This window comes from Narcine bancroftii, chromosome 4, assembly GCF_036971445.1.
Source record: "Narcine bancroftii isolate sNarBan1 chromosome 4, sNarBan1.hap1, whole genome shotgun sequence".
Taxonomy (NCBI): Eukaryota; Metazoa; Chordata; class Chondrichthyes; order Torpediniformes; family Narcinidae; genus Narcine; species Narcine bancroftii.
The window spans coordinates 97,839,690-97,865,975 of NC_091472.1; the positions used below are offsets into that span (position 1 = coordinate 97,839,690).

Below are 26,286 nucleotides of genomic sequence, written 5' to 3' on the forward strand. Positions count from 1 at the left end.
TGAGTTGATTGTCTCAATTTGTCAGGCCTCTTCTTGCTTGGCCTCTTGCTGTTGGTTCTCTCCTTCTGAGCTGCTCATCTGTTGAGCCTCCTGCTGCTGCTCCTCTTGCCATTCACCCTGTCAACTTTCTTTCTCACCTGGTACTTCACTCCCTCTCCTGCCGCTTTCCTCATCTTCCAGCTGAGAGCCATTCACCCTGTCAACTTTCTTTCTCACCTGGTACTTCACTCCCTCTCCTGCCGCTTTCCTCATCTTCCAGCTGAGAGCCCTGGTGTCGGGCATCCTTCAGCTGGTTGCGTCGTGGTTGCCCGCTCCTCGGCTGAGCCCCCCTCATGTCGGTGTTTTCCTTTACCTTATATTGCGCACTGCTCATGCACTACTCCTTGCACATGCGCAGTTGCACACTTTTGTTTGGCTCAGAGAGACATTTCTGCAGTCCCAACGGTCAGGGGTCGCGACTCCGCAGGGCCGACACCAACCTCCGAGATCAGGCACTCTTTTCCACCTCAGCTCCCTGTTCCTTCATGCAGGTAAGGCCTTCTTTCTTTTCTGGTGTCTTTTCTTCTTTTTTCCCCATTGTTTTTACTTTTTCCTTCTTAGGTGCCATCTTCTTTCTCTTCTCTGTAACTTTATCTTTTATTTCTTATATTTTATATTTATTGAACTTTGTCTTTTCTTGACTTTTTTTCTTCTTTTCTGGAGAGGGCAGGCCACTACTCCATCACATGACTCCTCCCAACACAGAGAATTCTTAAAGAAGTTTTAACCTTATTTGCAAAGGCTGAGGCAATCAAAAGGACCAGTCACTTGACTTCCCGCCGAACACAGCACAAAGACTCTTTTTATATTGTATCCCTGACTTAATTACATTTCTGCAATTCATAACCAAATCTTTCAGCAGTAAGTTATTTCTTGACTTCCCACAATTATTTTTCACCTATCATGTTTTGATCCCGAAGTTCAATCATTTCCTGCCACCTGCAACCTTATTTTTAATATTCTTAATATCCTGCCACTATTATCTTCTATTCATATACAGTGGGCTTGTGTCGTAAATACATAATGGATTATTACTTTTGTAACATAGTGTGTTGTGTGTAAATTGTTACTTTGTAGAATAGTGTGTGTAAATTGTTTCATAGTAAATATAATGAAGAATATAGTACATAATAAATTGTTACATAATAGATTAATGAATACATAATAGTTAGTACATAATTCATGTGGTTTATTTTCCATAATGTTAACTCTGAATAGAACAACATTAAAAGTACATTGAAATCAGTTAACATTTAAATTACATCAGCTGTTTTAAAATATTATTGAATATCAGAAAAAATTCATAGTTGAAATGTGATATCATGATAGACTAGTGGAATGGAACCTTGTCTTTTTTCAGGTGCTAGATCACAGGATGTGGATGTTTCAGGCAATGCCAGCATTTATTATCCAACCTTAATTACATCTGGTGGATGGAAGTTGATAAGCTTCAACTACTTTGCTATTGGACCAAAGGCATACAATAAATAAGTCAGACTGGATAAGGATGGCAGATTTTCTCCCCCAAAGGACTTCAGTGAACTGAATGTATCTTTATGAAGTTCAGCAATTTCAAAGTTATTGTCACTGAGATTGAAGCAAGAGAAGGTTACGAATCTGCAAAATATATTGGCCGTGGGTAGACTAGGAAATGACATTTTCCCGTGGTATTCAAAGAAATTCTCATCTGCTGTCAGTTTAGAAGCTGCGACTCTGTTAAAGGCAATGAAAGAAACCAACCAGTTGATGGCACATCCTAAGTCGAGACATTTCTGGAATTCTACACTGGCTAGAGGATTAGCAATCACAGCAACAGGAAAAATTAGTCGAGTTGTAGCTCTAAGAATTCTAGATACAAGTGGCACACTTGGTATGAAGGACTTTATATGAATTATGTTCCATATTTTATCCATCGTGTGTTTGCTGCAGGCTTTACCTTGCCAACAGGACTTTCATTTCCAGTGACTGCTGTCTCTGCAGGCCTGCAACCAGGAATTAGTGCATTGATACAACCCTCTTGTCTATCTGTTAACGAAGACTCTTCAAATATCAATGCCCAGGGATCATTTTGCGTTCCACTGGTTCAAGTTTCACAGTCCACAGAACAACTGACTTCATCAATTTCAGTTAATAACAACTACCTTCAGTCAGCAATTCATCCACATCTATCTCAAGACCCAGGTAAGTGATAGAATAATATGTTAGGAATATATGAATAGTGAATGATAAATAAATTCATGCTTTCTATTTTTTCTCTCTTTTTCTTTTTCTTTGGGGGAGGGGAAGGAAGGGGTAAAAATTTTGTATTGTTTTTATTATTTTGTATTGTTATATGAAGAATTTATATGTACATATTCATGCAATTGAAAAATAAAATTTTCAAAAAAAAGACCCAGGTGAGTCACAGGTGTGCCCTTGAAATTAAATAGAAAAGATCCTTAGCTGAAGAACAGCAAGTCAAACTTTCTATTCTGAAATTCAAGCTATGTTTGAGAAAGAGCTTCATTTCTTTGGTCAAAATCATTATAAATGGGAGTAAACAACAATATTTGGATCTTTGCCATCTTGCTATGAGAAATGCGACTTTGTGCATTTGAAATGCGAAATTTGTGTCAGGTTGTCAGTGAAGAGGGTAAGTGATTGTTGGAAAAGGAAATTTCTTAGAAAGAGTATATAAACTGGATTTATCATTTTATTTTACAATAAAACTTTGTTAGAATGCGGTAGTTGGGGTCCAAGATGTCATACCATGTTACAGCCGAGTCGCGGAACAGATGCAGGGGCTGCCAGCGCGGGACATCAGGGCTGCAGCAGCCGGCGCGGGACGTCGGGGAAGGGGTGGCCTGCGTGGGATGCCCCTAACCCGATGACCCGCACCGGATGCTCCAGTGCCGGCAGACCCTACCCCGAAGTCCCGCTCCGGGAGACAGGGGCAGCAGGGAGGGGGGGCTGTCAGGTGCGGGGATGGGGGCTGTCAGGCGCGGGAAGTTGGTTCACAGGCTTATTGTCACTAGCCTGTCCCTTTGCAGTTTAGGATCCACAGACACTCGCGCTATAAGCGATTCCGCAGATTAACGAATTGCGTTCTAACAAGGTTTCACTGTATTTTTGTTTGCTCAGAATTTTGATAGCCATAACCTGGCTATTTCTTGACCTCTCTTGTGCTTCCGACTGGACACCATTAGTTGCACTGATTTTTTTTTGTGGCTACTCTCACCAAACTTGTGCCTTCACTGAATCATTCTGTAAACTAGTGGATCTCTGTTCCACAAGATCTCAGGCAATATAGATGGAGGGTTCATCTGCAGGTTTCTCTGATGGTCACTTGACATTGTTTCTAAATGTCTTTCGTTATTCTGGAAATATATTTAAATAAAATTTATTGTGAAATACTTAAAAATAATATTAATTTAAACTTCCAGAAATTATTAACATTAATTAACTAAGTGAAAAGTCAAAATAGTTAATCATTACATACCTATTTAAATGAGTATTGGTGAATATATATAAACTATCTACATACATCTAAACCTTTGAAATTGAAATTCAAGCATGTCAGATAACCAGTTTTTTTTCTATTTCTGTATGAACTTTTTCTGTAATTTTAATTTTCGAGCAATTACTATGTCCAGCATGTACTTCTATTTATTTTTATCCTCTAATCATTACTAGACTCTATTTTATCACCTTGCATCATAACACAGACATTCTCTTTGTTCTGTTCACCTCAGATTATTGATCTGAAACAAACTCTGTTTATCTCTCCACAGATGCTGCCTGACTTGCTAAATATGCCTTGCATTTTCAGATTTTATTTCAGATTTCCAGCATCTGCATTTTTTTTTAAGCATTTTTTTTTAACTTAGATACAGGGTGTATGATAACCAAACCATTATTAAGGATTGGTATTATTTGATGTGGAGAACCTACCTCATTTTCACCATGACAACAAATGTGAATACAGTTCCAAAACCAAACTTTATACACCTTGCAAAGTGAGCTCCATCATATCAAGGAGGTGGAACAGCTACCTTACCACAAAGGAGACTGCCTACTTGCCAGCCTCGTAGCTTACAAAATAACTAGTTTTTATAATTTCTTATCTCTAGTTTCTGGATCATTATAAGGGACAGCTCCTTATAATTCATCAGTTAGTCTTACACCACTCACATCATTCTACCACATAGGGACCTTCCTATCAGTTTCCAGGTTTGTAACAAGGAATGTATACAAAAGCTACAACCCAATTCCTTTTCACTTCTAGTGGCCATTTTAAGCTATATTTTCCATTTAAAACTTACATTTTCATTATATTCTAAAATCTACTTTCTCAAGTGCACATTCTCATCCTCAGATTTCCTCCTTGAAAATGATCCATGCAGCCAGCTCTTGCCTTCAGATTACTCTGAGAATTCACCATTCCAAATGCAACAATAGATCCAGTTTCTATAGAAGAGAAATGGTTTGTCCTGCTGCAAATCTCTAAAATTATCTTCACACATGGTATGCAACCTTGTTTGTGGCATGGAAAATCAAGGTGAGCTGAGGAGTGTTGTAGAATAGTCCTAGGGTCCCCTGCAAGGGCTGACATAATTAGACAGCGTGTGGCAAGCTTGACTCATTGGATGCGGTATTGAATACAAAAGCTAGGATATCATATTACAAGATGTTGGTGAGATTGCACCTGAAATATTGTGCATGGTTCTGTTCTCTATACAAAGAGGATGTGATTTAGTTAGTGAAAGTGCAGGACTGGAAAATCTGAGTTATAATCAGCAAATAGATGGTTGAGTCTGTTTTCCCTGAACCGATGGAATCTTTGGGATGTTGTAATAGATGGGAGCCGTAGATAAGGTGGATGATCAGGGTAAGGAAGTTTAAAACTAAAGGGCATAAGTTTAAAGTAAGGGGGAAAAGATTTAAATGGGAATTGAGGAATGGGTTGGAGAGTACATGGAATGAGCTTCCAAAGAAAGTGCTAGAGTTGGGTTCAACTGCGATGTTTCAAAGGCATTTTAAGAAGTTAATAGATATGAAAGGCTTAGAGGGATGTAGAATAAACTCAAGCAAATGAGACTAGCTCAGGAAGGCACATTGGCCGACATGGGCAAGTAGGATCAAAGGACTTAGAGTCCATTGTTACGGATTGAGTGAATGAAAATTATGATTAAAATATGTCTTATAAAGGTATAAATTGTGGGGGTTTCATTTACGTACACTTCACAAACAGACATTAGCATTTCACAAAAGAAATCTCATTTAAAATGCAAGAGCTATGCTTAAGCAGAGACTTCATGTCCACAGTGACTTTACAGAAACTTTGAAGAATGCCTATGGAGACTTCACAAGTAGGTGTTAATTAGACTGATGTTGTGGAAAAAAATGGACTATTGTCTTTTAAGGACAGATGTCCAGGCTCAGAAACTGATTCTGGTGCAAGTGATCCAAGGTTGTTATTCTAAGAGGGGTCATGTGTTTCTTTGCAAACAGAGAGGAGAAACAAACAGGTGATTTCTCTTTGCACTCCTGCTATAAGAAAGACTGCATTTGAAGATGGGTTTTGAGTTCTGAGTTCAGCCTATTCTCAACCTTTATAATCAATTACAAGAGGAAGTGGCTGGTTAATATGTTTCTCCTGGAATAGGGGAAAAAGAATAACTCTGTGGTAACCTGGAAGAAGAGGTTATCTTTTGGAAAACCTTTGAGGGGGCAAGTTTCTTTGGCAAGGCACTGAAGAGGCTGATTGAAGGAGATCAGTTTGTGTGCGTGTGCGCGTGTCCAATGAACATCTCCCTCTGAAACCAACAAAGATCTTCCTTTGCGCTAACATCAGAGCCTGGTGAAGATCATAAATGTTACATTCTCTGCACAGCATGAAAATTGCCTGATATCAGTGAACTTGGGGAAGTGAAAAGTGAATGATTGGACAGTGAGACAAAGAACTTTCCTGAACACATACACATTACATTCACATGGGCTTAGAATTATAAGGGGGTGAAGTTAATAGTAATAAGTTAAAGATTGATCTTATTATTATGTTTGAAGAAAATTAAAAGCAACTTTTGTTTAAGTAACTATTGTGTTGGTGAATTTCTGTTGCTGCTGGTTTCTGGAGTCCTCTGGACTCGTAACACCATGCTACATCTCTGTCATATGAAACATTTGACAAGTTTAGATTATCTGAGAAAATAATGTATGTGTCTTTATGTTAATAGTCCTTGAAATTACTTCTCTTTTCTCACAATTGATTTTTGATTATTGTACTAACTTGTGGAGCACCCTTTCCTTATGGAGCATGATTCTTTTCCTAACATTCCATTTTTTTTTCCTTCACTAAATCCAAAAGCATCTTTTGACAATTATTGTAAAGTGTGCCATGTATTTTTTAATTAAAATATACAAGTCAATAATTTGCCTTGGGTCACCATTAAGTTCCCATGTTGCTACCAGCTTTATACAGTGGTTTGCACCTACATTTCTGAGTGAGACAGTCATGGATTTAAATACTATCATGTAGCATAAGAATATTATTTAAAATGAAACTTCTTTCCTCTTTTTTTATTATTATTATTATTAATGTCTAAAAAGGTCGTCCCCACCATCAGTATCCAAAATGGTATACTTACTGTTGATGGGAATGGCAACAGCGGTGCTCTGCTCTCTCTTTCTATTCCCCTTCCCTCTCCTGACATTCACCCAGCTACCTGCCTCCTAACATTTGGGGGTGACTGTCTCCCTGAAACTCCTATCACCCCCTCTGCCTCTCAAATGATCCTCAGTTCATCCAGCTCCAGTTACTTAACATGATTTGTCTCAGATTTCCCACATCCCACAGTTGGAGCAATCCACACCCTAGCTGACTCCATTATCTACTCTTAATTTAATTAAAGGATTAAATTACCTCACCTGGCCTTGCCTCACTGGAAGCAAACTCATCCTCAGCCTCTGCTCATGTAGGCCTCTCAAGCCAAATCCTCAAAGCTCCACTCCTTCACTGGGTGTTCCCCTTCGGCTTCCCTTCCTTTTATTTGTCCCTGCCAATGATCTCAAGTACTCACTCCCAGAAATCAACACTGTTTAGCCCTTCAGTTGCCCTCCATGCTCATTTTAAAATAACTCATTCACCTAGGCTGGTTCCTTGCACTCACTGGTCTCCTGAGTCCTTCACTCCTCCTCTACCTGAGATCAAGAAATCTTGGGAAGGATAAGCAAACTAGCATTAGTACCCTCTCCTTGGTCAACATCCCCAGCACCAGTTCCACAGGAAGAACACATTATTCTCATGCCTGAAACTTGAAACAAACACCCCAAGTTCTGTTTTGGCACAATATTTCCAGGAGGAGTAAGAAGATATTTAAAGTTTCTGCTGAAAGAAATTCTTACTGTCTCTTATAAATCCCTGGATTGTGACTGTTCTAAATGGAGAAGGAATATCCGGGGAGGTGCTGAGAACCTCAAGTCTCTCTACAATGGGCCCACTCAAGTGCTGAGCACAAGTAATGGCAGGATGCAAAATATCCCAACCAACACACATACTTGCCTCCCTCAAGAATCAACTGCACCATTTGTGGCAGAATCTGCAGATTTGATCTGAGGTTCGTCACCTATCCTGGAACTTGAATTGAAGCAAATTAGCCTCAAAGATGTAATCCTTCTGGTATTAAAATGACCAATTCCACAATTTGGTTGTTTAATTCCAAAATTTAAATATAAAGTAAATGTATGAGTTAACATGTTCTTCAGGTATATTTTAGTATTTTAATATTTCTATTATTCTAGTAATTTTTTTGCTTTGAACTTTTATATTTTATATTAACAAGGCTTTTATCCTTTTTTTAAATTTTTTTTATTTTTCACACATGAACCATATTAACCAAAATACACACAAACATTTCCCTCTTGAATATACACAGTGTCATTTTCTCCCCTTTTCCCCCCCTCCCTTCCCCCCCTCCTTCCCACCCCCCTCCCTACCCACTAAACGTTCAACATATACAATACAATAAACCCATTAAACAATGTCATCACACAATGAAAATAAACAAGAAAATTGTGTCATCTACTTTTACACACTGGGTCAGTTCATTTTGTCTTCTTCTCATTCTATCATTTTAGGGGGTGGAGGTCCGCAGTAGGCCCTCTCTGTTGTGTTCCATGTACGGTTCCCAAATTTGTTCAAATAATGTGACTTTTTAAAATTATATGTTATTTTTTCCAATGGAATACATTTATTCATTTCTTTGTACCATTGCTGTACTCTCAGGCTCTCTTCTGATTTTCAAGTTGACATTATACAATTTTTTGCTACAGCTAAGGCTATCATAATAAATCTTTTTTGTGCTTCATCCAGTTTGAGGCCTAATTCTTTACTTCTTATTATTACTTAGAAGAAAGATCTCTGAATTTTTTGGTATGTTGCTTTTTGTGATTTTATTTAATACCTGATTTAGATCTTCCCAAAACTTTTTCACTTTCTCACATGCCCAAATTGCATGTACTGTTGTTCCTGTTTCCTTCTTTCAGCAAAAACATCTATCTGATAATGTAACTTTTGGGGTGTGATATATAGCCTGTGTAATATTGTATCATGCGTAACCTCGTGTTTATTATATTTCTCATAGTTCTGGAGCATAGTTTTTCCCATATTTCATTTTTTATCTTTATGTTTAGATCTTGTTCCCACAAGGGGCGACTCAGAGAGGGGGGTGGAACACTTGGGGTTAAGGGAATTTTAGATGTGGGAATGGTTGAAATATTTTATGTTTTAGAAGTGTTGTCATACAGTGTGTTCAAAAAAAAACTGAGAAATGGAAAAGGGGAAAGGTGGTGGAGAGGAAGTGGAAATGAGATGTAAACAAAGTATGAGATGGCCATGTTGAACTATATGACTATAAATATTAATGGAATACATAACCACATCAAAAGGAAGAGGCTATTAAATTTATTGAAAAAAGAAAAAATAGATATAACATTCGTGCAGGAAACGCATCTAACTGAAGTGGAAGACAAAAATTAAGGAGAGACTGAGTAGGGCACGTAGAGGCAGCATCATATAATTCAAAAGCCAGAGGTGTAGCTATATTAATCAATAAAAAGGTATCAATCAATATAGAGGAGGAAATAATAGATCCAGCAGGGAGATACATAATGTTAAAATGTCAGATATGTTCAGAACTCTGGAATTTGGTCAATATATATATGCACCTAATGAAGAGGATCAAAAGTTTATGCAAGAATTTTTTTGAAGATTGTAGATACACAGGGGAATATATTGATAGGAGGGGACTTCAACCTTGATTTGAATTCAAAGATGGATAAAACTGGACAAAAGATTAGCAGAAAGAACAAAGTAGCCAAATTTATGGTTAAATCAATGCAGGAAATGCAACCTTTGGATATATGGAGGAGACAACACCCAAAGGAGAAGGAATACTCATATTATTCAAGTAGACATAAAACATACTCAAGGATTGACCTGTTCCTGTTGTCAGCCCATATCCAAGGGAGAGTTAGGAAAACGGAATATAAAGCTAGATTGTTATCTGATCACTCACCCCTGTTATTAGCAATAGAACTGGAGGACATCCCACCAAGAACATATAGATGGAGATTAAACTCCATGCTACTTAAAAGACAGGATTTTAGAGAATTTATTGAGCACCAAATTAAAATGTACTTTGAAATAAATATGGAATTAGTGAAAGACAAATTTATATTATGGGATGCAATGAAAGCCTTCATCAGAGGGCAGATAATAAGTTATGTAACTAAGATGAAAAAGGACTACAATCGGGAAATAGAACAACTGGAAAGGGAAATAGTAAGTACAGAAAAAGAACTAGCAACAAGGATATAAAACAAAAAGAAGAGAATTGGCAGACAAAAAAAAACATTACAAATGTATAAGGTGGAGAAGAACATAATGAAAATAAAGCAGAAGTATTATGAGGTAGGAGAAAAAATGCACAAAATACTAGCTTGGCAGCTTGAAACAGAACAAGCTAAAAGAACAGAATTGGCATCAAGGAAAAAGGACAAACAAATTACATATAACCCAACAGAGAACAATGAAAACTTTAAGGAATTCTACGAGCAATTATACCGCACTGAGAACGAAGGGAAAGAAAACAAAATAGATGAGTTTCTAGCTAAAATTGAACTACCGAAATTGCAAGAAGAGGAGCAAAACAAATTGATAAAACCATTTGAAATAGAGGAAATACGAGATATATTAAAAAGCTACCAAACAATAAAATGCCTGGGGAGGACGGACTCCCAATAGAATTCTATAAAACATTTAAAGAGTTACTAATTCCTCCTCTCCTGGAAGAAATGAACCAGATAGAAGAAACACGAAACATGCCAGACTCATGTAAAACAGCAATAATTACAGTAATACTAAAGATGGGGAAAAATCCACTAACACCAGCATTGTATAGACCAATATCTCTACTTAACTCAGATTATAAGATAATAGCAAAACTATTAGCAAACAGATTGGCTGACTGTACCAAAAATAGTAAAACTAGATCAAACTGGATTGATTAAGAAAAGATGAACAACGGACAATGTCTGTAAGTTCATTAAATTAAGACATTTATCCTTTCATGACAGAATATTCAATTGATGAATATTCTGTTCTCAGCCAGCATTCAACCAATGAAAAACCCAAGGGTCAGAATGCCAGACAGGAATCACAGGCAGGGGAGCTAGAAACAAGTGTGGGTAAGTGTAGGTCCGTTCGGCAGGCAAAGAGAATTCAGAGCTTTACATTTATAGCACTCAACTTTTCAAGAAAATAGAATACTTACCATAATTTTCTTCCTGGAGACCATTCCTGGGCCAGCTGAAGAAGAAACAGGAAGGCAAAACTATTTCAGGATATGCACTTTCCTTCATTCTCTCAATGGCGTCACTTGAGTGGTCCAGTAGGAGGGATAAATCTGGATAAAACTGATAATGTAGGATTCCATTTTTTTTAAAAATTTTGAGGAGTTAAATTTTGAGGATGCAAAAAATTATATTGAACAAGCCTATATCTACCGTTAATAATTTTTGTCATATTCACCATATTCACCAAAAAAGAAAGAAAAAGAAGCAAAAACTGAAAAAAAAGCCCCAAAAGAGAAAGTGCTGCTGAAAAAGGGCCAGTATTACCCCCTCTATTGTATGGGAAGTGGCACATGGTTACAGAAGAAGTTATTTTCCTGAAAAATATACAAAATATACAAATGGGGAAAAAAAATGAACAAAGTAAATTTCATTAGATCAGGTGATGTAAAACATTTGGTATAAGAGGAAGTGTTTAAGGAATTTTACAGAGCAGAATGAAGAGAAGAGGGTTTTTTTTTAGGTAGCCTGAGGCCTAGACAGGTAATAAGATGGTTATCAATGATAAAATAAAGGATTTTAAGAATGCACCAAATTATAGGCAGACCACAAGGGAAGGATGTAACTCTGAGAGCATTTGAATTCTAAGAGAGAATTTTAAAATCAAGATTTTGAGGGATGGGAAGCAGTAAACCAAGGGCATATGTGAATAGGACAAGTGTGAACTAGTTAAAACCAGCAGAATTTTGGTTTCATTCATTTATGGATGGTGAAAGATGTGTAGCCACCTAGGCAATCACATTTGAACTGTTCAGTCTAGTGACAATAACATGTGATGAAAGTTTCAGCAAAAAATGGATTAAGGAATTGCCTCCATGGTTCTCTGTTATTAGAGCATCCCTGCTACACTTTCCTTATAATCAATAATTATGGATGGACATCAGTGCTGAATCCTATTCCATTCCTAACTAATGTTCTTAAATAGATGCTTGGCAGGAGAGGTTGCTAGTTGCAATAAGGTGCAAGAACAATAACCAAGGCTTTTTAAAAAATTCTTCTTAACAAAGTTTCAGTGTCATTTATGAAGTCCCTACCATTGTTGGGCTGGTATCATCTGTTGACATTCATTGAGAGGGAACCCTGCTAATGTCCTAATCTTTATGAGACAGTTAAATACTGAATAGGCTGTCTGGGAGTGGAAGTCTGTACATGCGTATTGATACTGAATATATGTGTAAATATGAAGAATCGAGCTCACTCTTCATGGACTATCCGATTGAAATTGCAAAGTTATTCCAGTTTTTACCAATGGAATAGATCACCATCATTTCATTCAAACATAAATGATTTTTGAACAAATTTAGGCACCAAAAAGTATCATAATTGGTTTTATAAAAAAGCAGGAAATGTAAAAAAACAGAAATCATAGGTCTCCTTCAATTGGGTCTAACCTGCTCTGCCAATCTTTGGATTCATGGTTGGATGGATCTTTGTATAAATTCCATTTTCCTGCCTGGTACTCATAACCCTTGATTCTCCTAACTTCTGAAAATCTATCTTTCTCAGTCTCAACCTCCAAAGGTTTGTGGAGATTCACAAGTCTTTTAAAGGAGATTCTTTTCTCAGCCTGGTTGAAATAATTATCCCCCTGTCCTTAGATTGTGTCCTCTTGTTCTAAATTCCTTCACTAGAAGAAACCTTTTCTCTGTCAGTTGTGATCACCTCCCATTCTTTTGAACTCTGGAAGGTAAACATTAAATTTACTTTGCTTTTAAAAACTTTTCTCGTTCTACCTTGAATCAATCTTGTGAACCTCAGCAATGTCAACAGGGAAGAATATCTTTCCTTGAATAAGGAATCCAAAACTATTGGAAGTACTTCAGTAGTTGCCTCACTAATGTTTTGTGTGATAATAAGACAACCTCTTTATTTTTGTAGACCATTGTCCTTGAAATAAGGCCAATGTCCTATTTGCTCTTCCTAATCACTTGCTGTACCTGCAGGCTAAATTTTTGCATTTGTTGAGTGAAGATTTGGACGGTCATTTGGCCGTTGAATAAATTTGATGCCATTCTTAAAGGGATTTACCCAGAAAATAGTTTTTTTTTTCAAATCCTGCACTCATTTGGTATGTGGATTAAGTGAATAATTATTTACTCAGTTTTTAATTCAGAAAGCATGAATAAACAACTTCATGCCAGTTAAAAGCTTATAATTCAGTAACTATATGAGTAGACAATTCTTTGGCCATTATGGTACTTAATTTGATTTTTTAATTATGTAATTATTTGCATATCTTTATTTTGTATAATTATATATTTCTGAGTTGAATAAATTTGCTGTGCCTTTGTAAGCCTGCATGTTCTTCTGTTTCCTATGTGCTACTAATGTCTTCATTAAAATAATCTATAATGGAATTAAACCATTGTTAAAATAAATTTCTTTGGGGAGTGGCTCCGAAACCTGCATTTTGAATTGTATAAAGGTAAAGTAAACTGTTCCCTTAATCAATCATTGAGATCAAATAGCAATATTAGGAACCTAAAGTTTAGTTTGTGATTGTCTGTAGTTAAATTTTGTTGGGGAAGTAATAGAGGAGCCAAAGTCTATGACTGAGGGAATGAGTGTCTGCTAATTCAGATCCAATCTCTTTATTCTGAGCTGCTGCACCTCACATTATCAGACATTGTCACCACCTCCTCCACTGAATCACAGATTAGGACATCAAAATGGCTCTTGGAGCTTGGAGCTTGCTTACCTACCATGATATTCCCAGCCAACAGTAAAGCTGGATGATTCCTTGTCCCTTGAAGCAAAGTGAGCATCTAGCTAATTGGAGAGAGGATGGCTTTGCCAGCAAGCAAGTGGTTGCAATGTTTCTGACTTGGTGAGTCATATAACTTCATTTGTTCAAACTGGAAAGAAGGTCAAGTGTCAGCAGTTATAATAATATTCACAGATTGGCAGGTCCAACAGTTCATCCATTATTTCTCTGCCTAATAATATAACTGCTGTTTGGGGATTCAATGACTACCTTAGCAACAATTTCTTATCTCCAACCAGACTAATTCTATTTCCTGATCACGTGAGCCATGATCATTCCTCACTGTTATCCTAATGGCATCCTTCATTATCAAATCTCCCTGATTTGTTTTTCTGTTCTTTCAAAATTTCAAGTAATGTTCATCTGGCAACCATGACTCTGTGATGACTGATCATCTTCATATAGTTTTGCTTTTAGTTTACATATCATTTACCACATATTCTTCTGGAGGATAAACAAGCTTTACCCTTGAATAGCGTGTTGACCCCTGTCATCCAATTATTATAATAGTTCTAATGAATGAAATGGGGTTGGAGTAGAGTTTTAAAATACATGCATTCTTTGGTGAAAGTGTTTGTAGTTCTTTAATTGCTCAATAAGTTATAATTAATTTTCTATCTTGAAATCCAGACACTTGTAATAAGTGCATTATCTGTTTTGGGGCATCCAACAAAATGCTAGCTTTTGTTTGACCAAAAACCCATAATTACCCAGAGCTCATAAATTAGCACCAATTTTTGGAAATCTCACTAATAGATGTAAAATCTGCTATGGGGAAATTATTAAAGTATTTTGGTTAGAAGCAACATGCCAAAAGGAATACAGAAATTAAACCCATTTGTGATATTCTTATTTATTTAATGCATGATAATTAAAGTGTGTTTTTTTTAATTATTTTTTGTTTCCTCATTCCCTTTCATCAGAAAAAAACTGATGTTAGATAAAGGTTGACTGTGTAGGTGAGAATTTTCCCTGGATCCCTCAGTATAATTTTTTCAATAAGTTTGAGAAACAATCTCAGTTCACTTCCCCACTATTCCCCCAACATACCCTTGCTCTGTTGCCATAGATAACAAAATACACTCCACCCACAAGGAGCCCTTTGAACCACTGCTGCTAACCTGGCAGGACATCAAATGTGCAAACATGATACCCACTGGAAAAAAAAGCAATATACTGTTGGAAGCAATTACATTTGTTTTAATTAAATCTGTAATTTCTTTAGAAGAGAGTATCCCAGAGGTTGGAAACTGTTCTGGAAACCTTTCTCCAATTAATGAGGAAAGAGATGACCAAGGCGGAGAGCAGCGTGCTGTCACTCCATTTGGGATTAAAAGAAATTCCAAGAGAATGGGGAGACTAGAGGAAAGGTAGGGTTACAATAAATTAAAAATCATTTACTGTATATTCCCTGTTTGCAATACACAAAAGTTTGGAGAAACTCAGCAGGTCAAGCAGCATCCATGGGAAGTGTGTTGAGGTGCAGCAAACAAACACAAAACTTGAGAAGACTATACTACAGGCTTTAATCGGCTTAAAGTTGAACGCCAGGTTTGTGTAGCCTCTGGTTCCACGTGCTTGACTGATTTAGGAAGGGGCGGCTCGAGTCTTTAAATGGGCTGGTAATTGGCAGTCAGCATGGTGGGGCCAGCCTCCCAGGTTGCCTACCTGCAGATACAGTGGTTTCCCTCTGCAGTAGGCCAGTAGGAGTGTGGCTAGAGTAGTGGTTGTATCACCACACACTTAATCCTTGTATCTGCAGCTACTAGGGTTTAACTAGATTCCCTGTTTGGCAAAATTATTTTCTCTGACAAGATACACTCAAGTATGATGACTTTTTTGTATCTACAGTCATCTTTGGAAATTAGTATGAATTATTTAGACAATAGATGCTCAGTTTGAAGATGCTTAGTGTAGATATCTCCGTAGAAAGGGCTACTATTACACCTATTTATTCTATTTACCAACTAAACTGACCTAGATTATGTTTCTTTGTGGAGATACTTCTTCAGAATCTATGATGCTTCATTGATTTTGTTGCTTCTCCCTATCAAAGAACCTTACACTGGCCTTGGGTATTAAATTAATATAATAGTCCTAAAGCTAAAGTAACAACAAATGAACAGGTATCTATGCCATTCAATTTGACAAAATCAACTAGACATGGATGTCCCTTGTCACCAGCTTTATTTGTTTTAGCCAAAGAACCACTTGCTCAGATGATTCACTTGGATTTACAAATTAAGGGCTTTAGGATAGGACAAGAGAAACAGAAAATCGATTTATTTGCAACTAATGTTTTTATATATTTGACAGAACCGGAGTCATCTTTACATAGATTGCATGTTTAATTGAAATAATATGGGAATGTTTTGGGTTATAAAATAAATAGGGATCAAAGTGAAATTATGCCTCTGACAGTAGGTGACTGTACCCGGTGTCAGAGAGATACACAGTTTAAATGGCCAAAGGAAGGTATTAAATATTTAGGAATAAGTACAAACAATTTGAAGAATGTATATAAATTGAATTATTTAACTTTAGTTAAAAAGATTGAGTAAGATTTTTTAACATGGATAAATTTACCTATATCTTTAGTTGGAAGGGTGAATTGTATAAAGATGAATGTATTTCCAAGGATACAATATCTTTTTCAGATGTTACCAATATCATTTTATCAATTGAAATTTGTTAAATTAGCATTAGCAGTTGCAAGAAAGTGTTTTGCAATTACTTGGAAATCTGATACATCTTTAACATTGCCAGGGTGACATGCTGAAATTCAAAGTTGTATCCCTTTTGGAAAAAAATTACTTATAAGCTAAGGAATAAATATTCTATGTTTTTTTACAAATTTGGCTGCCATATACTCAGGTAATGGGATTAAATTTATAATGATATCCTTTTTACCCTTCTTGCCCTGCAGAATCCTCCTGATGAGTTGCGCTGAACAGCATCTCTGCTATCCAAGATTCTTTTTTTACATATTTGAACATTCTATTTGCACATATTTTTTGGGCTGGGTAACATACTGAAGGATCCATCTCACCCTGGCCATACTCTCTTCTTCCTTCTTCTGTAGGGGGGAATGGGTTGGTTCAAGAGTGTGAAATCACTCACCAACTGGCTCCAGAATGAAGTTTACAGCAGTGTTTTCATGCTCATCTTGCCTTGTACTAATTTATCTTTTTGATTTCACACTATACAAAGTAATGTGCTCTTGTGCTGTGTCATCTTAGAGATGACTTGCTAAACTTTTCACAGAATGAACCCTACTGACTGTACTCGGCATAATATGATAATAACCTGGGACAATTGTACCAGGTACTGGTGAGACCATAAATAGAATCTGTGCATAATTTTGGTCCCTTTATTGAAGAAAGAGGGAGTGCAAAAGAAATTTACTGAGCAAATTGCTGGAATGAGTGGATTATTCCACCATATTTAGCTAAAGAAATGAATCTATATTGTTTGGTGTTTAGAAGACTGAGGGGAGTTCTTACTGAAACATATAAATACTGAGGGAGCATGGCAGGTTAAATGTTGAGATGTTTCTACTAGTGGGAGAATCTCAAACGAGGAAACATGCAAGGGTCACTCATTCAAAAAAAGTGCATAGGAACTTTTTTTTTCCCCATAGGGCAGTGAGTCTCTGCAATTTCTTTCCCAGAGAGTTGTGGAGTCTGGATCAATTAGATTATTTAAAGATGACATATTTTTGTAACTAAGTACAATGGGGAAGTGACACAGAAGTGGAGATGAAGCTTGGGTTAGGTTAGTCATGATTGTATTGAATGGCAGGGCATTCTTGCTCCTGTTTTCTTGTCTCCTGGGATGACAGATTTTCTTTCCTGTAAGGTATTAGTGAACCAGATATCCATTTATAATCCAGTATTTTCAGGGCCATCAATACTGAGGCTAGAGTTTTTTTAAAGTCAATTTTTATTTAATTACTTGAATTTAAATTGAGACTTGACAGAGAGACTCAGGTCTCTGGATCAATGAACCAGAATTCTGGTTGCCAGTGCAAGGTCCTCTATATTGCTGAAGATTATGTTCAAGGACAAGATGGTCTGGAGAGGACAGAAGAGAAAGTTGACTTTAAATTAAAGAGCAAACAATAATCCTAATAAATTGTTACATCAATTACCTGAAACATTAACTATTTCTCTTTCCACTGATGTTACATGACCCGCTAAATCCAGTATTTCTGTTTTCATTTCAATAATCTGAAGACTGGCAGCAATTTTACATATTAAAGGCCTAAAACAAGTGGAATATTTGCTGAAATATACTGCACCCATCTAACTAGAGTTACTGTCTTTTTTAGACCTATCAGACCTGGAATTGATGAAATGCAAAAGACTTTTGAAGATTTTGTTGAAGAACAACTTAAGGTGGATGCAGAATTACTTCAACAAGATTCACAGGTATACAGGTTAATTTTAATTTATATCAAATAACATTTTATTTTCTGTGTAATAGCCAACTTCTTCAGAGGCAGTTACTTAAATTATGTGATATGCCTTAGACAATAGCTCTTACAGTAATTGAGATGGCAGACTGAAGGAAACTCAACAATTAATGGAAAGTGAGAACTGCTGAGTTTAAATAGAGAGAACTTTGGAAATTGGAGCACAATTAGTCTATCTAGCCTGTCCAAATCTGCTCTGCCAATCAATAAGATCCTTGAACTCAACTCTGTCTTCCCCACTCAGCCTCCATATCCCATGATTTTCAGATAAGTACATATAAAACAATGTCTGTTTTGTTTTATATCATGTCTGTGACTTAGTAAGGCATCTATAGTTAAAAAGATGAAAATAAGTTCAGCACCAAAATAGGATAGAGGAAACTTTGTGGAAGAATAGAAAAAGATGGTTAAGGAAGATCAGATTGAAAACTTTGGGAAAGATACCACAAAGCTTAGGTTTCAGCCAAATGAGGACATTACAGGCAACTGGGATTGAAGATAAATAGGGAGAGAACAAAGGCAAAGCTAGAAAATCATAAGTAAGATATAGGATTACTGTATATGTACATGGATTTCAAACTGATGGATTTTAAAGTTGAATTATTGTAACAAAAAACTGATAAATTGTAGGATGGATGAGGTTTGATGCTGAATAAAATAATGAACAGCAGGATGGCCTGAAATTTATATAAATGGAAGGATGGCCAAGATATAAAAGCACTAGAAGTAGTAACGTAAGTTAATATGGCTATTAAAAAACCATAGTACTGAGAGTCATTCTAGAAGTATAAAATTGGAAAATAGTATCTTACATAAGGCCTTTTCACACTGCATTATAAAATGCAAATTCCCGGACCACCTGCGGTCCGGGAATATTCACCCTGCGGTGTGAATAGCCAAATGGACAAGCAGGGAAGCCTTGTGATGTCAGTGCTTTTAATCACATAGGTGATTAAAATTAAAAGATTCTTACCACCTGACAACAGCGGGCCACTTCGGCACATCACAATGGCAGCGCAATGCACAATTAACCCTAATCCCTCGTTCAGTTGTATTTACAAGAATGGTTCCAGCTGTGTGAGGGATTATAGGAAATGAAGTTGGTCATTCATCCTGCAATGTGCCATCATCTTGATGTGCCGAAGTGGCCCCGAAGTGGAGGGGTGTGGGGTGGGCGGGCAACCGATGGATGGCCGGTAGAAGGGAGGGAGCAGGTGAGCAAGCGACTGATAGATGGCCAGGGGAGAGGGCTGGCGAGCAACTGGCAGTCATCTGGGGGAGAGGGAAGGAGAGGGAATAGGCAGGCGAGCAGATTGTCAGGGGGAGGGAGAGGGAGCCAGGGAGGAGAGAGAGAAAGGGAGCAGGCAAGTGAGCGACCGACCGATGGAAGGCTGGGGGAGAGGAAGTGGGTGGGCAAGCAACCGACCTACCTATGGTGAGTGACTGATGTATGGCTGGGGGGGGGGGAGGGAGGGAGAGGGAGTGGGTGTGTGAGAGACCAACAATCAGCTGGAAGGAGAGGGAGCAGGCAGGCGAGCGACTGACATTCAGCTGGGGGGAGAGTGGGAGAGGGAGTGGGTGGCCAAGCGATCGACCTACCAATGGGAAGGAGGGAGCAGGCAGGTAAGCGATTGATGTATGGCTGAGGGGTGGGAGGGAGAGAGAGCAGGTGGGCAAGTGACCAACAGTCAGCCGGGGGGAGGGAGGGGGTGGGCAGGTGAGCGACCGACCTACTGATGGCTAGGCGGGAGGGAGCGGGCGGGCTAGAGATTGATGGACGGGCAGGGAGGGAGGGGGTGGGCAATTGATGGACAGGTGGAGTTATTCTTACTTCTGTGAGTGTGCAATGCATCAGAGGTTGGGGACGGGATATAGATGATACTTCCCTTATTCTAATATATCCTAATTTCAAAGTATCATCTTCCAAGGCATGAGCTACGATATCCCAAATTTTGATCCCTTTAATCCAACAAATCAAACTGTGACTGTATCTTTATGTAGCTTTAACTCATTGATAAAATGGATAAACATTTTGCATAGCTTTGCATTTAGACTTTCATAATGATGAATAACAAAGTATTTACTGTATAATGATACAAAAGATAGAAGAGATACTAGCTTTAAGAAATACAAAAACTTTAGAGAGACAAACTTTAAAGAGATATAAAACGGTATTGAAAGAGACAAAAAAATTCAAAGAAAAATTTCTCGTGCTCACACTTCCTTCATATCTGGTTGAATAATGAGCAAGCCGTTAGTTTGCGTGGATATTACAACATATTACATTACATATGGTAACACTACAAACAATAGTTGTCTTAAAGAGACGGGTATAAGATTAACTAAGAATTAAAACAAGATTTTGACCCTTACATGGGACTCTCCCTAAATTGCCGAGGAGGGCAAATTCCCAGGAATTTGGACCGCTTTGTGAAAGGCCCTGGAGGTCCTGAATTCCTGGGAATTTCTCTGGGACAAAGTAGGATCACTGCTCGTCTGTGGTGTAAAAAAAAGCCTGGTGGCTCAATAAGACTTGTACTGAGAACAATTCTGTCTCCATTTTATAAAATAAAAGTAGAGGTAGTAGGAAAAAATCCTAAAATGAATTTATACGTTCCCAGCAGTTCTCCAAGAAAATTCTACCAGCTTCATGATTTCCACTTAATTGTGGAAGTCCTAAACTTGTTGGACATTTTTTTCACAAACAGTATCTTGACTGTCCTCTGATATTAAACTCTTCATTGAGTGTATGGCAAAGCACAAATGCGAATAAATTCCCTTGCACTTCCAGACGGGCATTTGTTTATTGTACTCATGTCATGTGAGTACCGATATAATGACAGCCACATTAATTTGAATGGACAGGAATAGCATGAATGATTTTAAAGCAGCACTATATATGCCTGACCATTTTTAATTAATTGAATTAAGTTCAATGTTTTTAATTGCTTTAAGAGTTTTCCAACTGTTTTGCAATATTGTTATTGTTTCCTAAGTTTAATCATTTAAATATTTTGCTTTGGTTTTTGAGTGTTTATGAGCACTTCTGAATGATATTCAGAAGCAATCAGGTTTTTTTTTACTAGTTTAACTATCAGCTAAACTAGGCAATGTGATTTAATTAGCTCCAAAGTTTCTCTTCTGCTTTGTAGTTGATGTTTAGTCTCCATTATCTGTCAGTTTTGATGGCAAAAGGCCCTGCTGAGAATCAGGATGGTTTGCAAAAACAAATTGGCATGGTCATAAATATTACATTGTACAGTGGTTCACCATAGAGGTACCAAAACTGAAGTGTGTGGAAGAAGAACACAGGCATGAACCTGTTGAATTAAATGGCTTGATTCTGTGCCATATCTACAGAATAAATGTGGAATTGAATGGAAGGGGAGAGTCTCTTTTCACTACAGAAGAGAAGTCTGAATGGTGACCAACAAATTTGACAAAATATTGGAATAGTTAATGAAAGTCTCACTTGGCTAAAATTTTTCTCTAAATATGTTTAAAACACATTTATGAAAAAAGTTCAAGAGGGTAGCCATATTTTCATTTACATGGGAGATAAGAAACTGAACCATATTTAAGCCAGTTGCTAACAAATCTAAAAGATAATTCGGGGGAAACTTTTTATTCAGAGAGTAGTGAGATTGTGGAACTCACTTCGACAAAATGTGATTGAGTTGAATGTTATAAATCTATTTCACCTGGACACTTTGATTATGAAGGAGGATATGCCATAAAGAGGCCATAAAGCCTGTGGTAATGCTTCTTTGCTTTCCATCCCTTCTTTTGCTCTCCTCTTTCTATGTCACCATCATTGATCAGTTTTTCCTTACTCTATCCCTCTGTTCAACCTAAGGGGCCTGCTTCTTGTGAGATTCCAAAATCTATATTTATTTACTAGTTCAATACATTCAGTTAATGAGAGGTGGAATTTTGAGAGATGTGTCATTTTGCTGCTCCTACATGATATGTGCAAAATTTTGCAGGAAGAGAACTTGAAGCTGAATAAAATGTGAGGAAGTGATATCTATTTTGTGTTGTTGAAAGATTTTTACTTATCCTTCTTTGTAGAAGCATGTCATCCGTTGTGAAAGCAAATTTGAAAGAGTAATTGAAGCCAGGAGTTGGGGATGAGTGGTGGCAGAGAGAGTGAGAAGGAGATCTTTAGTGGAGTGGAAGTTGTAGGAGACTAAATAATGGAAAGGATGAAAGTGAAATGTGAAAGAAGATGGCAGGAGAGGAACAAAAATTGGAATTAGCAAAGAAATGTGAAGTGAATGTTATAAATTTTAATTAAAAGTAGCAAAAAGAAGAATTATCTGAAATTGAATACCAGTCATCTGAAATTGAATCTATTAGGCTGTAAAATGCATAGTCAGATGATAAGAGTTTTGATGAGACAGCATCTGAGATTGAGGATAAAGAAACCAGAATGAGAGTGAAATGAACACTTGAAGTGACAGGTGACTTGAAGCTTGGGGTCACATTTGTAGAATAAAGCAAAGTGTTTCTCAGAGTACTGTGTCTGTTTAATGTAGAAGAAACCATTTTGTGAGCACAAATATAGTAAACTAAAATTGAATAAAATACTAGTAAATTGCTTCTAAAATTAGAAGTACCATTTGTGAAACTGGATGATATGGAAAGAGGAATTAAGAGACTGACTTTGCATCTTACATTGTTGCATTGAAAGCTGCTGGGAGAGGTGTAATGGATATTGGTGGTGGCAGAAGAGTGAACCAAAGCATTTCAGGAAAATGGGCACATCGAATGCAGTGAGAATGTTTATTTTAATTTGGGAATTACTTGAGTTATCTTAAAGATAAGTTACTGAATGGGTAAGAAACCATTTGTTTGACAGGCCTTTTTGTAAAACGCTAATCAGACAGGAGTCAAACATCATCACTCTACTTCCTGAAATACATAAAGCAAAGAGGCACAGGAAGCTAGATTTTTTGTGCATGGAAATGGAAGAAAAGTAATATCAGAAACAAATTAGTCAGCTTTCAAAAGAATCAATATTATTACCATTTCTTGGAGAAGATGAGAAAGGATAGAATGAATTCATTTGATTTTCCTTTATATTCACTTGTCTGTGAAATAGGGCAGCAGGATGATTCAAATCCAGATTTATTTCAGAAGACTGATTCTCAGATAACTCAAAAACACTAAGAGAACCAAAATTATATGCACCTTATCTAATTTGGGTATTGTCCATTATTAGCATGTAGTTTGGTTACATAATTTTTAGCAGTGTCATTATACTTGAGAGTTTGACTATGGCAGATGCAAAATCACTAACACATATCCTTGCTGGTTAAGAGGGCTTGCGAAAATCTGATATTACAGCCTCATTTTCCTGTCATTTGAGAAGCAGTTGCTAAAATCATATATGAAGATTGAAAATAACCATTTAATTTTCAGACAAATAGCCACCTCTTGAAAAAAAATCTTATAGAACAGAGACAAGGCAATGGAATATTGCATGTTTCCACTTACTTGATAACAAAGCAAGAATGGTACAGAAATGTAAAGGGTCAGGAAAGGAGAGGGTAAAAAGTTAAATACTGTATGTTGCAAGTTAAACAACTGTAAAGGAATGTATTTTGATGGAACCTTAATAATAAAGGATTATTATTTTATCCAATGAATGTAGTTGAGAATTTCTTGGAAAAAATTGCAAACATAAACCCCTTTGATTGTTCCACAGGATATAAATGAGGTGAAGATGGCTCCAAAGAAATCTTTCTTAAAGTGTGGGGAAGGTATTGCACGATTTGAGAAGAACAAGGAAAATGTTCTGAAGGAACAAAACAAGAATTCAGTTCATGAATTGATGCAGCAATTTCCGAAACAATCTAGGTTTAGCAATCAGCGCCGGCTTTCTTTACCCACATTCAATGAGAAGGAAAAGCTCCAGGTTAAAAAACAATCCGTTTTATCAAAACAAGGCCATGGTTCAGACCTTGTAACATCTAAAACAAATAAGTTATTTTCTACCAGCAGCTTTCTCACAAACATCAAGAAAAAAGATCACATACAAAAAGAAAAGCAAGATGAGATCAAGAATAGTACAGATGAGGGTATCCAAAGCGATATAAATGTGGCAGAGTTAGCTACCAAAGGTGAATCTATTCACAAACACACTAATGATAGAAATGGTGGAAATCAACAAATGGAACAGGAAAAAAAAACGGGAGATTTATCTCCTTTAGAGGAATCTCAAGGAAGGAATAATGTAAGAAAATATTTAAATTTATCTGATCTGGAAAGACAACAATTAACTGGAGTTGATTCTCAATCACAGAATCAAACAAGTAACAATTTTTCTCATGGAAATGGGGAAAGGCAGAACCAAGACCAAGAAATAGGACAATCTGTGGAAAACCAGTTACAGCAGTGTTCAAATGATCAGCCATTTTTCAATAATACCCCTCAGCTGGAATGCCTAAGTTTGTACAAGCCAGAAGCTTTAAATCAGAGCCCTGAATTGACTCAAGCGCAGTTGGAGAAGGCACAAAATAAAAATTCAGCAGACATCAAAGAACCCAGAAAGATGCTTGATGGAAAAGACTCAAACATTGGCTTTAAAAAAGTAAATGACAGAATAGTTCAAGTGACTTCTGACAATGGACCATACCACAGTGCAAATTTTAGAAATTGGGAAAACAAAAATGAAAATATGCATGGATTTTCAGGTTATAACCTCTGTAAGCGTGGTCTTTTACAAAATAACATTGAACATTGTGAAGACTGTAGTATTAGAGCACATGGTTTAGGTCCTGAGAGCAATAGCCTGAAGTCCAAACTGCAGCAATCATCTACAGAAGAAATCCTGCACAATTTTCCTTGCACTGGTAAAAGTCTGGACATGTCTGATGATGCTGACTATGCAAGTGATGGTCCAAGTGGAGTAGAAGAAATGGGCATGGCATTTCAAACTTCACAACATTTTACATGTTTTAAGTCTTCAGCTGGAATGCCTCCAGTGAAATGCAATTCACTGAGCAGTTCCAATAGCAGTGAAAATGAGCCTTCAGAGCACAAATCTCCTTTATCAAAAAGATATCCTTTACAATACAATAGGCCATTGAGGAATAAAAATAAAACTACAAGAAGGAAGTCAAGCTCCTCAAAGAAAATTCGCAGCAGCTTTATGAAAAATCAGATGTGCGGTACCACAGAATCTGAACTAGTGCAATCTTCTGCTCCTGTCCTTGCAGACAAATTGTCTCCTGCACTTAATTATGAACCAAATGTATCAACAATATCAGATCTTTCCCAGCAGATGAAAACCAACAGCCTAAATGTGCAAGGTATGTATGTGTGAAGTCAAATTATTCAAACATTTAATCAATAAATCATTCTAAATTGAAAACAGCATCTAATTCATCTGGGGAAGTGGATCAAGGAATGCAAGAACTTAACTTGGACAAGTGTACGATGTTGTATTTTAGGAAGTTAAACCAGGGCAGGTTTACAGGTATGTTTTATAGTAGGACGAGATGTTAATATCCCTTATTGCACTCCTGAGACTTGCTGCCTAGACTCTGTGGGGTAGAGTGGTAGCATCTTCTGGGCTATCAAGTGGGCATCCTCCATCTGCAGTGTTTCACTGATTGACCCATGATTCCTTCGGAGGGTTCAGCAGTGAATCCCGGGGTCCTGGGATCATCCTGTGGGGTTGCCATTTGCTTAACATATACAGTAAATGGTAGGACCCTGAAAAGTATTGTGTAACAGAGTCACCAAGGGGTACAGATATATAATTCCCACAAAGTGGCAATGCAGGTGGAAGGTATGATGAATAAGCTATTTCACACTTACCTTCATCGGTTAGGCAGTGGTTTCCAACTCACATACCACTTTAAATATTCCCTATGCCATAAGTGTTCTGTGATTAATAAGGGATTGCTTAAGGTGGTATGTGGGTGGAAAGAAAAAGTTTGAAAACCACTGTTTTAATCATTCCAAATTGATTCATTATGTGCACAGTTTCATATCTCCAAAGGAAATGGGCCAATGACAATGTTTCTCAAGCAAAATATTTCAGTAATAATTGGGTCGAGAGCAGTGATTCTCAACCTTCCCTTCCTACTAACATACCACATTAAGCAAT

At 37.2% G+C, this 26,286-nt stretch overlaps 1 protein-coding gene and 1 long non-coding RNA gene across 13 annotated transcripts in view; one reads left to right on the forward strand and one right to left on the reverse strand.

Moving 5' to 3' along the window:
* The window catches only part of LOC138760870 (centromere protein J-like), a 221,397-nt gene that overhangs the window by 56,063 nt on the left and 139,048 nt on the right, over positions 1 to 26,286 (forward strand). For 9 of the 11 annotated variants that reach the window (XM_069932115.1, XM_069932117.1, XM_069932116.1 and 6 more), the window contains 4 exons: positions 1,969 to 2,220; positions 14,919 to 15,063; positions 18,024 to 18,123; positions 23,878 to 25,483. In XM_069932115.1, the coding sequence (XP_069788216.1) occupies positions 1,969 to 2,220; positions 14,919 to 15,063; positions 18,024 to 18,123; positions 23,878 to 25,483 (2,103 nt within the window). Of the gene's footprint in view, positions 1 to 1,399; positions 2,221 to 14,918; positions 15,064 to 18,023; positions 18,124 to 23,877; positions 25,484 to 26,286 lie in introns of all 11 variants that reach the window. The other 2 variants (XM_069932119.1, XM_069932124.1) reach the window with 2 other exon arrangements.
* The window catches only part of LOC138760877 (uncharacterized), a 102,158-nt gene continuing 77,166 nt past the window's right edge, over positions 1,295 to 26,286 (reverse strand). Inside the window, exons 3-5 of one of the 2 annotated variants that reach the window (XR_011355930.1) lie at positions 13,632 to 13,784; positions 10,851 to 10,885; positions 1,295 to 3,395 (exon numbers count right to left, since the gene is read on the reverse strand). This is a non-coding gene — a long non-coding RNA (uncharacterized lncRNA). Of the gene's footprint in view, positions 3,396 to 10,850; positions 10,886 to 13,627; positions 13,785 to 26,286 lie in introns of both variants that reach the window. The other variant, XR_011355931.1, reaches the window with a different exon arrangement.